This window comes from Pleurodeles waltl, chromosome 10, assembly GCF_031143425.1.
Source record: "Pleurodeles waltl isolate 20211129_DDA chromosome 10, aPleWal1.hap1.20221129, whole genome shotgun sequence".
Taxonomy (NCBI): Eukaryota; Metazoa; Chordata; class Amphibia; order Caudata; family Salamandridae; genus Pleurodeles; species Pleurodeles waltl.
Genome location: NC_090449.1, coordinates 1,076,399,702 through 1,076,413,840, shown reverse-complemented (window position 1 = coordinate 1,076,413,840; position 14,139 = coordinate 1,076,399,702). Strand labels below are relative to the sequence as shown.

Genomic DNA, 14,139 nt, shown 5'->3' with positions numbered 1-14,139 from the left:
GGTTTAGGGGCAGGGAGTCCACTCACCCAATGGCTCTGAAGTTGGCGTCTCTGCCCTGGTATTTGCATTTCTCTTTGAGGGATTGCAGTGAGACTGCAATTCATAATTTTTTAATGATATCATTCTTCTAACTGGTACTGACACAAGTCTTTTCTTTAGCATTTTGTTTTTAATTCTTCTTTGCTGCAGTTTGTTACTATTACATTTAGGGGACATTTAACTTTTGTAGCTTCTCTTCAGTGTTATACAGTTCTTTTACTCAAAGTGCTGCAGACATTGCACCAGTAAAGAACAGGAGTCTGAACGGCTGCCAAAAACTCAGACAAATAGTCTGCTGGTGACACAACAAGCAGTTTTCTGAGGGACGGGTCAGGGGTTGTTAGTAGTTTGGTTGATGGTAAAACCACTGGACGCTCACAGCTTGAATCAATGGTTGTGGTTCCCTACTAACCTCAGACAAGGCTTCTAAACTATTTACACTCTTTCAGGACAGGGTTGCTTCCATCAATAAGTAAACCATGTGTTGCCAAGTGGCCTCCCATGAAAGAAGCCCTCTCTCAGCGAGCACACACCAAGCCAAGGAACACAATATGACAGGTTAGGGACATGCATCTAGCAACAACATGCACCACTGCCCAGGGACACCAGGGTACAGGATCTCTAGAACCTACCAATCCTGGTTTCAGCTTCACCCAAAGCTCGTTCTCCGGCTTCCTCATTTCTGTGGTCAGAGTTCGGTGTGCCACGTACCAGCGGTGCACAACGTCATGAGGAACAGTGGTGATGACAGCACGGTCATAGTTGTTATATCTAGGGACAGCGAGAGAAGGAATGAGTAAGTCTTCAAATAATTCAAACATGGGGGTACATTCAGACCATGAAACATAAGGCTTTCCACAGCCCCCTCCAACAATCAGAGACCCAGAAGGGATCTGCCACAGCCCAGTATAAAGTCCTGCATTGCCTGGCACACTACAGCGAATGCCAGTAGCCCCTTAAAAACAGAAAAACGGAGCCCCCTAATGAGAGACTTCCTGCAGGACCTCCATGACGATCAGTGCAGGGTTTAGTTATGGGCCACCAAACATTCACAGACCAAGCGCAGAAACACACTGCAGGGCTCTCAACCAATCCCAGGCTGCTTCTCACCAATTGCAGACCTTTCTTCTCCATAAGTCTCTTGTGTTTGAACTTTAAGAGGAACCCTGGGTCTAGTTACAAGTAAAAAATAACCAAATAACTTTACTTTGAGAAACTCATGATAGATTCAGGTGGAAAGAAAAAGTAATTTCCCTGTTTGCAAGGCAGATCACCATTCCTAGGGGATCACCTGATCATGTAGAGCTCGTTGTTCCAGGAGTAGGCGCTGAGCACCGGCCCCACACCGATCATGTGGTTGTCGCAGACGTGTGTATGCTCGATGTACTCGTGCTTCAGGGGCACCGTGCTGAGAAGCTGGAAGTCTTCTGGGTGGTGCTGGCGTAGCTGCTCTGCTGCGTAGAATCCGTCCACCAGCAGCGTACGACCCCCCGTGCCACTGTGCGCCAGGCAGTGAAAGACCTGCATCCTGGGAAAGGAAAGAATGAGGAGAACCATCAAACCCGCCATCTTCACTGATGGTGAAGGAGCGTGAGGACATCACTGAGGAACGACAGAGCAGAGAGCGTGACCAGAAAACCCGCCATCTTCACTGATGGTCAAGGAGCGTGAGGACATCAGTGAGGAACGACAGAGCAGAGAGCGTGACCAGAAAACCCGCCACCTTCACTGATGGTGAAGGAGCGTGAGGACAGCGGTGAGGAACGACAGAGCAGAGAGCGTGACCATCAAACCCGCCATCTTCACTGATGGTGAAGGAGCGTGAGGACATCAGTGAGGAACGACAGAGCAGAGAGCGTGACCATCAAACCCGCCACCTTCACTGATGGTGAAGGAGCGTGAGGACAGCGGTGAGGAACGACAGAGCAGAGAGCGTGACCAGAAAACCCGCCACCTTCACTGATGGTGAAGGAGCGTGAGGACATCAGTGAGGAACGACAGAGCAGAGAGCGTGACCATCAAACCCGCCATCTTCACTGATGGTGAAGGAGCGTGAGGACATCAGTGAGGAACGACAGAGCAGAGAGCGTGACCATCAAACCCGCCATCCTCACTGATGGTGAAGGAGCGTGAGGACATCAGTGAGGAACGGCAGAGCAGAGAGCGTGACCATCAAACCCGCCATCTTCACTGATGGTGAAGGAGCGTGAGGACAGCGGTGAGGAACGACAGAGCAGAGAGCGTGACCATCAAACCCGCCATCCTCACTGATGGTGAAGGAGCGTGAGGACATCAGTGAGGAACGGCAGAGCAGAGAGCGTGACCATCAAACCCGCCATATTCACTGATGGTCAAGGAGCGTGAGGACAGCGGTGAGGAACGGCAGAGCAGAGAGCGTGACCATCAAACCCGCCATCCTCACTGATGGTCAAGGAGCGTGAGGACATCAGTGAGGAACGGCAGAGCAGAGAGCGTGACCATCAAACCCGCCACCTTCACTGATGGTGAAGGAGCGTTAGGACATCGGTGAGGAACGACAGAGCAGAGAGCGTGACCAGAAAACCCACCATCTTCACTGATGGTGAAGGAGCGTGAGGACAGCGGTGAGGAACGGCAGAGCAGAGAGCGTAACCAGAAAACCCGCCACCTTCACTGATGGTGAAGGAGCGTGAGGACAGCGGTGAGGAACGACAGAGCAGAGAGCGTGACCAGAAAACCCGCCACCTTCACTGATGGTGAAGGAGCGTGAGGACAGCGGTGAGGAACGACAGAGCAGAGAGCGTGACAAGAAAACCCGCCATCTTCACTGATGGTCAAGGAGCGTGAGGAGATCAGTGAGGAACGACAGAGCAGAGAGCGTGACCATCAAACCCGCCACCTTCACTGATGGTGAAGGAGCGTGAGGACAGCGGTGAGGAACGACAGAGCAGAGAGCGTGACCATCAAACCCGCCATCTTCACTGATGGTGAAGGAGCGTGAGGACAGCGGTGAGGAACGGCAGAGCAGAGAGCGTGACCATCAAACCCGCCATCTTCACTGATGGTGAAGGAGCGTGAGGACATCAGTGAGGAACGGCAGAGCAGAGAGCGTGACCATCAAACCCGCCATCTTCACTGATGGTGAAGGAGCGTGAGGACAGCGGTGAGGAACGACAGAGCAGAGAGCGTGACCATCAAACCCGCCATCCTCACTGATGGTGAAGGAGCGTGAGGACATCAGTGAGGAACGGCAGAGCAGAGAGCGTGACCATCAAACCCGCCATCTTCACTGATGGTGAAGGAGCGTGAGGACAGCGGTGAGGAACGACAGAGCAGAGAGCGTGACCATCAAACCCGCCACCTTTACTGATGGTGAAGGAGCGTGAGGACAGCGGTGAGGAACGACAGAGCAGAGAGCGTGACCATCAAACCCGCCATCTTCACTGATGGTGAAGGAGCGTGAGGACATCGGTGAGGAACGGCAGAGCAGAGAGCGTGACCATCAAACCCGCCACCTTCACTGATGGTCAAGGAGCGTGAGGACATCAGTGAGGAACGACAGAGCAGAGAGCGTGACCATCAAACCCGCCATCCTCACTGATGGTCAAGGAGCGTGAGGACATCAGTGAGGAACGACAGAGCAGAGAGCGTGACCAGAAAACCCGCCATCTTCACTGATGGTGAAGGAGCGTGAGGACAGCGGTGAGGAACGGCAGAGCAGAGAGCGTGACCATCAAACCCGCCACCTTCACTGATGGTCAAGGAGCGTGAGGACATCAGTGAGGAACGGCAGAGCAGAGAGCGTGACCATCAAACCCGCCACCTTCACTGATGGTGAAGGAGCGTGAGGACAGCGGTGAGGAACGGCAGAGCAGAGAGCGTGACCATCAAACCCGCCACCTTCACTGATGGTGAAGGCGCGTGAGGACATCAGTGAGGAACGACAGAGCAGAGGGCGTGACCAGAAAACCCGCCACCTTCACTGATGGTGAAGGAGCGTGAGGACATCAGTGAGGAACGACAGAGCAGAGGGCGTGACCAGAAAACCCGCCACCTTTACTGATGGTGAAGGAGCGTGAGGACAGCGGTGAGGAACGGCAGAGCAGAGAGCGTGACCATCAAACCCGCCATCTTCACTGATGGTCAAGGAGCGTGAGGACATCAGTGAGGAACGACAGAGCAGAGAGCGTGACCATCAAACCCGCCATCTTCACTGATGGTCAAGGAGCGTGAGGACATCAGTGAGGAACGACAGAGCAGAGAGCGTGACCATCAAACCCGCCATCTTCACTGATGGTGAAGGAGCGTGAGGACATCATTGAGGAACGACAGAGCAGAGAGCGTGACCATCAAACCCGCCATCTTCACTGATGGTGAAGGAGCGTGAGGACAGCGGTGAGGAACGACAGAGCAGAGAGCGTGACCAGAAAACCCGCCACCTTCACTGATGGTGAAGGAGCGTGAGGACAGCGGTGAGGAACGACAGAGCAGAGAGCGTGACCATCAAACCCGCCACCTTCACTGATGGTCAAGGAGCGTGAGGACATCAGTGAGGAACGACAGAGCAGAAAGCGTGACCATCAAACCCGCCATCCTCACTGATGGTGAAGGAGCGTGAGGACATCAGTGAGGAACGGCAGAGCAGAGAGCGTGACCATCAAACCCGCCATCTTCACTGATGGTGAAGGAGCGTGAGGACATCAGTGAGGAACGACAGAGCAGAGAGCGTGACCATCAAACCCGCCACCTTCACTGATGGTGAAGGAGCGTGAGGACATCAGTGAGGAACGGCAGAGCAGAGAGCGTGACCATCAAACCCTCCATCTTCACTGAAGGTGAAGGAGCGTGAGGACATCAGTGAGGAACGGCAGAGCAGAGAGCGTGACCATCAAACCCGCCACCTTCACGGATGGTGAAGGAGCGTGAGGACATCAGTGAGGAACGGCAGAGCAGAGAGCGTGACCATCAAACCCGCCATCTTCACTGATGGTGAAGGAGCGTGAGGACATCAGTGAGGAACGGCAGAGCAGAGAGCGTGACCATCAAACCCACCATCTTCACTGATGGTGAAGGAGCGTGAGGACATCAGTGAGGAACGACAGAGCAGAGAGCGTGACCATCAAACCCGCCACCTTCACTGATGGTGAAGGAGCGTGAGGACATCAGTGAGGAACGACAGAGCAGAGAGCGTAACCAGAAAACACGTCATCTTTACTGAGAATCGTGGAGAGTGAGGCCAGCGCTGAGAAGGGACAGTGAAGAACAACTAGCTGAAATTATATCAGTACTAGCAGGTTGCATGGTTTACCCACCACTTCCTTTTAATCGGAAGACCAGGTGGGGTTAGTGATCCACAAGTGGACAAGCAAACAGATCAGTAGCAGGATGCAAATGTTGGGCCATTGTGAAAGGCTGGTTTACAACGGAGTGGAACAGGGAGGAAGGATGGAACGGGACTCAGTAGAAGTCCGGACACAACAGGAAATGGGAGATCCTGAACCGGGACAAGATGTGGAAGGGACAGATGATGAATACTCTTTTGATATGTCTCGGATGCTGATCTGATGTAATTTGATGTGATAGTACCAATTATGCTGTCTAAGTGATCCAGTGTTATGTATGGGTTTATATTTAGTTGCACCCTTTGTGACTCACATCTCTCTCCTTGTCTAATAGGTGGGAGGAGGGAGGATGGGACAAGTTAATAATTTGAAATGTTATTATTTTTTTTATTTTTTTAAACAGGAATAAAAATGAATAAATTAAAAAAGCCCAATGAAGTTGAGTTGGGAAGGCGCAGATGAGGAAAAAAGGATAAATGGGGGTCATACACAGGATGAAAAGAACGGAAAGGAAGAGAGTGAGGAAACGTGTGTACTCCCATTGAGTAATAGAAAAAAATAAAAAAAATAGTTCCTTGATCAGTAGTGAAAGGACGGAAGTCAATCAATCAAAACTATGGTAAAGAAGCTATGCTCCAGGGGCGGGACAAAATCAAGAATAAGGTGAAACGCCAGTGGATAAGGACGATAAAACTGAGATCACTAACGCCATCCAATCAGCTGATGCCCTGGTGGTTCTAGCCACAGCTCAGGCCTTAGCAGTGTAACAGGTGGAGTCGTGAGCATAGTGGGTGTTTTTTACATGAAAGGGAAAGGATTAAGCCCAGTGGGAGTTTGCAGAGTTCCGCTACACGGAACTCCGCGAAGTGACAAAAAAAACTCTGCATGCGGTGGAGTGCATTAGGTCTTGCCATTCGCGCTGACTTTTAACATCAGGTGTTTGTCCCGCGTTGAAAAATCAGTGCGAACGGCACCACAAGCAGCGCAAGAGGGCGCTGCTACCCCTCTGCCACTTGAGTAGATTTTCTACTCGAGCGGCAACTTCCTCAATGCGAACGGAAGATTTCTCAATGCGGGCAGTGGCGACCATCCGTGACCATCCGTAACCACCTGCGTTGAGAAATCACACTGGGGGGTGGTGACTTTCCTCGCTCGGGCTCTCCAACTTTAAGCTGGTGAGCGTGAACGAGGAAAAAACTCCGCTCTGCAGAGTTTTTTGGAACTCCGCGCTCTACGCGGAGCGCAGAGTTAGAAAAACTCTGCAAACTCAGTGAGCAGAGCGGGTTCACCGCTCATGCCTAGAAAGGATTTAAAAAATAAATACCTTGGTTTTATCTATGGGAAAAGCTGTGTCTGTAAAAAGAGGCAAGGCGCTTCCCAGTGTAGTGTCCTGCTGTACACATAACAATGCAGTCTCTCTGCTGAGGCTGTACCTACACTCACCCCACACCCATCCCTCACAGGTACTACCACTAGGGTGACCCTGCCAATTAAATGGCCATCTCGTCTTTTCACTTAGCAAGTGGGCCTTGGATCCACGACACCACACCTACCTCCTGAGTGAAGGCTCGCCTCTGTGAGTAGCGACTGTGGCAAGGGTGCACGACACTCGGAGTGATGAGCATTACTGGTACGTAATGGCGCCAATATGAGATAGTATCACCGACACTGAAGCGAACAATAAATAGAAGATTCTTTGTAGCCGTTGCTTAAGCGACCCCTCTGTTACTCCCATCCCACATGATGCCTGTACATAGTGTGTAACTGATCAGTATAGGGGAAGGTGCGGAAGACATTGTGACGCAAAGGGTTAATTAGCTTGAAAAGTGTGGATGAGTGTGATGCCTGCTGAAGCCAGAGCAACGTGGAAAAGTTCACGATGTTCGCTTTCAAGCTTGTTTTTTAACATTCCGTAGATAAACGTATTCGCAGCTGCATGTGTAAGAAACAGGTTGTGTAGGAGATTCCGTCTCAACCTTGAGAACGAGACCACAGTAAAAAGATGGAATGAAAACAATGGCCAGAGAATGGCAGAGCAGCCAAGAGACGTGCTGATAACATACATAGCTAGAAACTGCTGGAAAGGGATAGAATCCAAGCTTCAGGTTATTTAAGCACTGAAGGGCGGGTGAGGGGATTGAAGCTCGCAGATGGAGTTGTGAAAACTGTCATCTCCAGGCCCAGCGCTGCCTCCCTGTTTGCTGTTCAGAGACCGTGACGATCGAGGGGGAGAGAGGTCCAAGCAGGCGGTAGAGGGCTTCCCAGCACTCGTGGACTAAGTTAAGTTCTACCCAGGGATGAAAGGCCTTTGTTTCTCTGCTCTATTATTATGATTGATTATTATGCTTGCACTGTGTTTGTAATCTGAAGTATTCAGCTCGTTAATATTTTGCTTTCTGAACATCGTAGTGTGAGCTTACTCCAGTAATTGAAACATGCATTTTGGTATGCCGTAAATCAAAGCTTATCTGAAGTATTCAGCTCATTTATATTTTGCTTCCTGAACATCGTAGTGTGACGCATTTTGGTATACAGTTCATCAAAGCTTATATCTGTCAATGAACTCCTTGCTCATATATATATACACATAGATGCTCTTTGTAGTGTACTCATATATAAATAGATGCTCTTCTTTGCTATTTTGTTTATTCTACCATTGCTGACGTGCTAAATGCATACATTTACCTGAAATTCTAGTAAAGCTAAATTGTATTCATAATTGGTGTGTGGTCCTTCATTGAGCGTCCTTATTGACTTATACCGAACAGGTGTCAACCGGTCACCTGGATAAGACAGTAACTTAAAAGGTAGAGTCCACCACAGGCCCTAGAGTCCCTCCACGGCTTCTTTCCTACTCACTCTGGCCTTTTCTAGTATTCCACAAATGTAACATTGTCTCACTTCCACCACAATACGATATATTGATTCTGGGTCTTATAATGGCACTCATAGAACATGGCCTCACGCATGCGCATTGGCACTTCGGCAGATCTACAGACAGAGGCATAGCTTGGGGGTTGCCTAAGGGTCACTGGAAAAGGAAAGGAGTGCAGATTGTGAGGGGTACTTAAAACAGTTTTATAAAATATCCATGTTTTAAGCCCCTCCGAACAGAGACAAGCGTGTATGTGTCTGTGTTTTTGTCTGAGTATTTACAAATCCCAGGTGAAACCCGACAAACACCTCCCCCTACCCAACAGAAACTCCTGTACCCAACTATTTGTTAATACAATAATTAGGGGGTGTAACACAACCCCCCACTGAAGCTACACCCTCTTATGAACTAATTCTGATCTCGCCCTACCCTACACTTCTGTGTGTCTGAAATCACTGTGCCAGCACGAGGGAGACCTGTTGACACCTGGACTTTACCCGGCCTTATTTGTCTCTAGCGGTGCCACCATCTATTCTGTCTTGCCAGTTCATGTCTAATTGCTACACCCTTTCCCTGCCCCTTTATGGATAGAGGAAACAGTGACCATCTTCTAGACACCCTTTGCTTCCAGGTCACAATGTTAAAAAAGTAGCACGTCACTGGAGACCACCACGCTTCAGAGTCAGAATTTAACATTGGATTTCATGTCTGTTCATCACACATCAGGGTTCTATGTTTATCTTTAATGTCATACTTCACATATTCTCCATTCCAGCGTTGTGGCCTCCACTAAAGAGCAATGTGTGTCTCCCCCATTCCAGCTCTCCACTAGGCCTGGGTTCGCAGCAAAGTGACCTAAAAACTTCACCACGCTATGCGGTGTTCCACAATGTGGCAGAGTGTGTTAGGTGGCACCGTTTGTGCTGATTTTTAGCGCCAGGTGTTTGTCCCACACTGTAAAATCAGTGCAAATGGCACTGTACACAATGCAAGAGGGCGCTGCCTCTGTTCTGTGTGACGTGTGCCATCTGCACATTGTGTGATGTGTGGCATCTGCACATTGTGTGATATGTGGCATCTGCACATTGTGTGTTATGTGGCATCTGTAGATTGTGTGATAGGTGTCATCTGCACATTGTGTGTTATGTGGCATCTGTACACTGTGTGATGTGTGGCATCTGACATTGTGTGATATGTGGCATCTGTACATTGTGTGATGTGTGGCATCTGCACATTGTGTGATGTGTGGCATCTATCGGAAAGAAAGTGACGAGGGACTATGTGACAGGAAAGCACCGTCCTGATTGGCTGCTTGAGAGATGGATGCTGCAGACATCTGTCTCCATCAATCCTCAGGATGTAATATCCTGAAGAGAAGCTCAGATCGGCAAGAGACTTGCAGGGGGGACCTGGGAGTAACATCTGCTCACAGGCTGCAGCCATGCAATGCTTAGGGGGTCACGGGACCTGCGTGCACTGTCTGGTCACACATCTGTATCTCATGAAGCTCGCTCAGGGGGGCTCGGCTTGTTGCGGACAGCCTTGGGAACCGAAAGGTCATCATTTACAATGATGGTAAGGGCGCTCAGTGAGTTCTGCCCCTGCGCCAAGCGGGTTCATGTGGCCTTCAAGTCATCGCAATGTGTGGTCACTGTGGGATTATAACATGGCTTCTCATGGGTGTTGCTAACATTTCTATTGGGTGCAGTTTGTAGGGAGCTCCGTGGCTTCCTGAGCTGATGACAACCTGATGCTGGAACACGTGACCAGCAGGTGTGAGACTTGGACTCACCCTTCCAGGGTTCCGAGGTTAAAAGATCCAGTCCCAACAGAGTGGGCGCTACAAACATTGGATATCCACATCATTTAAACACAATCGGTGGGATAAGAAGCAATGTATTAAATCTTTATTACGTTCTACACAAATGATTATTGTAAAACACACATCTCACTTCTGAACTGATCTGCAAGAGAGGAACGAATGACCGATTTATTTGTGAAACAAATTCTTCCCAAAACTCAGCGGGAAAGGTGAAGGCCCTATTTGTAATTTGTGAACATGTCTACACGTCATCTGTTCAGATGGAAAAACTACAACCGGACACATTCCAAGGTGCACAAACTGGACCTCACAACCCTCTCCAAGCTCCTACAAAGGCTGATGTCCTTAACACAAGAACTGAGAAAGGGGGGCCTTTGTTACTATAACCAAACTACATTATGTACTGAAATCCTACCAGGTTTAAAAGCAGGACATTGAGAGAGTCAAAGCTTTTCTGACAAGCAACGTGTGTAGTGTTCGCTGAGGTTATGGGACAGGCAGTAAGTGTAGAAAAGTTGTAACTTCACACTCCCAGATTGTCTTCAATTGTTTCCACAAACTGTGGAGGGTTAAACAAAAGTGCAAGGTATGAGTCACTTCCATTAATGGGAGTTAATACAGACCTCGAGAAGTTGGAAACACTGACAAGATGATATTTAAGGGTAGAATGTGAGGTAGAAATCATCTCTCAGCACCTAGATGTGTGAAGCAGTCAGCAAGCCAGGGCTCCTCACACATCTCAACACTTCAAACGCTCGTGTTGTGGAGGCAGGAAGACGTGAAATGCAATGATTGCTCTCCTGTGTGCAGTGTTCGGGCGGCTGTGCTCCCGTGAGGAATAAACAGGGCACAATTTATCGATTATATCAGCTCCCCTGTGAAGGGAGCCCCTCTCATGGGAGTAAGCAATGGCCATTAATGCCAAACACATAGATAAACCCAGCACTGGCAGATCGGGGTTTGGCTTTGATGGCGATCAGGAGCTAATATGAGAAACACGCGCTAAAGGTCAGCGCATTAGCGATTGTGGACCAGATGACAATTTAAATAATTACTGGTCCGACAAGAGGCTTGATTCTACTGTCTCACAACGTATAAAGCCTAAAGATGGGACATACTATTCGAATAGAGAGAGAGAGATTACCAGCAATTTTAGAACTTATCGTGTTCTTGGTAATTAGAGGCTATTGGACGGAAGAAAGAGATACCAGTGCCCCCTGGCAGTCCTGAAGAGGACACAAGTGACGAGGCCGAAACGCGTAGACTTCTCTATAGTGGGAGCAAGGGGTTGAAAGCCAATTAATGTATATTTTAAGTCTGCTTGCATCATTGAAATACCTTTGAAAGATATTTAGGTATTTTACAGCTGGGTGCAGTTGATGCCCTTGTTCACCACAATTTAGTGGATCACACCTATAGTTCTGTAAAGAGTGACCACATTGTAAAGAAGTGACAGTGGGCATATCTCTCCCTTTTGTATATTTGTGTATATATGTGTGTATTTAATTGTGAAATGATTACATTTATGTTTATGTTATGTTGGATAATTTGGTGTATTATGTGTGATGTAGTGATTTATGACGAGTCTCTGTTGTCCTATGATATAATGATCTAAATAAATATGGGAAAGAAATCAACCCAGAAATTAGGAGTGATTACTGATTTCTGTAAATAAATTTTCGGATTTGTCCCGAACTGTCTATTTATTGTATTGGTTTTCTCTAGCCAGGCATGCGGCTGGTGTCGGCTGCCAGCCTTATGGGATTGTCTTTGATGGTTTTCTCTAGCCAGGCAAGCGGCTGGTGTCGGCTGCCAGCCTTATGGGATTGTCTTTGATGGTTTTCTCTAGCCAGGCATGCGGCTGGTGTCGGCTGCCAGCCTTATGGGATTGTCTTTGATGGTTTTCTCTAGCCAGGCAAGCGGCTGGTGTCGGCTGCCAGCCTTCGGGGTTTGTCTTTGATGGTTTTCTCTAGCCAGGCAAGTGGGTGGTGTTGGCTGCCAGCCTTCTGGGATTGTCTTGGCTTGTTTTCTTTAGCCAGGAAATGTGCAAAACTTTATTGCTTGGGAACTGCCGGGCCAAGCCAATCTAAAAAAATGGCTACAACCAAAAATATTATTTTGGTCGTAAAATGCACACATTGCCATAGTAGTCCTTGGTACTTAAGAGGACTAGAGAGTGTCTGAATGTGCTGCTTGTGAAAGGGCAGAATGCTGTCACTCACATAGAATTAGCCAATCACTGAAGTCAGCTGACCCAGAGACCTATACTGTATGCTACAATAGGTGGAAGAACATGTTAGTGACACAATAGCAGATCTATGAATCAAGAAGGGTGACAGAAAGCCCATAGAAGTAAGTATTTTATACATATAATTTTAGGAAAATAACTAGCACTCCAACCAACATATTTTTGCCTTCTGTGTGGTCTCTCATCACAATCCAGTCAACACGAGTCTGTACTAGTGTGAGAGAAGAGGTTTTACTGATAAAATGTCGAGTCTTTACGTAACTATACTTACAGATTAATGTGTGAATTACTTAAATAACAATATTATGTTTACGAAAATGTGACTCATTTAATGGCCACCATCTTATGTAAGGCCTATATTTTGTCCATGCTAACTTAAGATGATGGAATTATCCTGTCTTTACAAGAGAGTGTGTTTCTTAACCAAAACAAATGGTAAAAATAAATCTGCATTTAGTGGCCTCTGCTGACTGAAGTGGAAGCAGACGCAAGGTCATTGTGTAATGCAAGCTGTTTAAAATGTTTCTAATATGTTTCACAGCTTGACTGACTTCATTGTTTGAAGATACATTTCTAACTTGTATGTTTTTCCTGGAGGTTAAAGAAATGGTTAAGTAACATATTTTGTATTCGTTCTTCCTGTGACTTCGTATTTCGGTGGAGCGGAAACAAAGGATCCGCGGATGAGGCGGAAGAAGAGGAAGTCTAAGATACTAATGTATTCGTTTAGATTTTGTCAATGGAATAAGAGCAGATAGAGGAGCTTGGAGTAAACTAATTGTACAATTTGATATCTGTTAATGTTCTGATTGATCATAACTTTCTCACCATATGGTTTATCCAATCATTTTAATTCAACAAGTTTAGAATTGTGTTCAGACACCATTGATGGTGGGTCAATGTTCTTGGATTCTTCTTCTTTGGGATTCTCGTGTACCCTGAGATTTAGAGATTCTATCATTCTATGAAGAACTAATGTTGAAATGGTTTGGTGTATCTTATAGTCCAAAGTTTGAAGCCATTACCCTTACCCAAATTCCTGCTCCTGTCCTGATGTTGGTGCCTGATGCTGTTGTCCCACTGACGAAGTAAACGTTGTTGCTGACTGTTGTGATTTGGTAATGTATTAATTGTGAATGCTGTCTTTTGTTTTTCAGGTGCCAGCAGAAATTACTTACTGCTGCTTAATTTTGATAGCACCATAGCTAGATATTTTCTATATTTGTGTTACTAAAACTTTTACATGAAGCCCAACATGTCAATGCTAATTAGTGGTTAGTGAGGCGTTACTCACATGCTCATGATCTGTCTCTGATATTTTCTTTGTCTTATTATTCCGATGTGTTCTATTTCTCTTGCACCGATTCTATTGCTATGGTTTTGTGTTATAATCATTGAGATAATTTGTCTTTTTGCGTTGATTAAACTCAGATATATACGGCGTTCGAATCTGCCTTTGTTGTTCCTCTATATGTATCATTTGTGTTTGAGAATTATTTTCATGACTTTAGCATTGTTAATATAGGGAAATACGTCTTTACCTTCTTAATAAACTGGTGTGGTTATTATAGTTGGATTGATTTTCATATGTTATATGCAATGTTTATGACATATTGAGAATGACATTTTCTCAAAACAGATTTGGTTTGGTTCATCGACCTAGTGTGTGAAATCCACTATCTAGTCTGAGATATAGCTAGGGTTTCTCTGCGTAAACACTAGTCCAGGGCTGGCTCCAAAATTAGGGAGCATTCTCTTTAAGGTCGCTGGAAAATGCACTTGTCTAACTTGTTTGATGTGATCCTTAGGTCTTCCCAGAGTTTGAACAGTAATA

The 14,139-nt window shown here is 47.1% G+C and overlaps 1 protein-coding gene across 5 annotated transcripts in view; it reads right to left on the bottom strand.

Annotated features, from left to right (window-relative positions):
• Positions 1-14,139, bottom strand: part of TMLHE (trimethyllysine hydroxylase, epsilon) — a 154,278-nt gene that overhangs the window by 15,466 nt on the left and 124,673 nt on the right. For all 5 annotated transcript variants that reach the window (XM_069212136.1, XM_069212139.1, XM_069212137.1 and 2 more), the window contains exons 6-7: positions 1,331-1,567; positions 672-810 (exon numbers count right to left, since the gene is read on the bottom strand). In XM_069212136.1, coding sequence (XP_069068237.1) covers positions 672-810; positions 1,331-1,567 — 376 coding nt within the window. The remainder of the gene's footprint in view (positions 1-671; positions 811-1,330; positions 1,568-14,139) is intronic.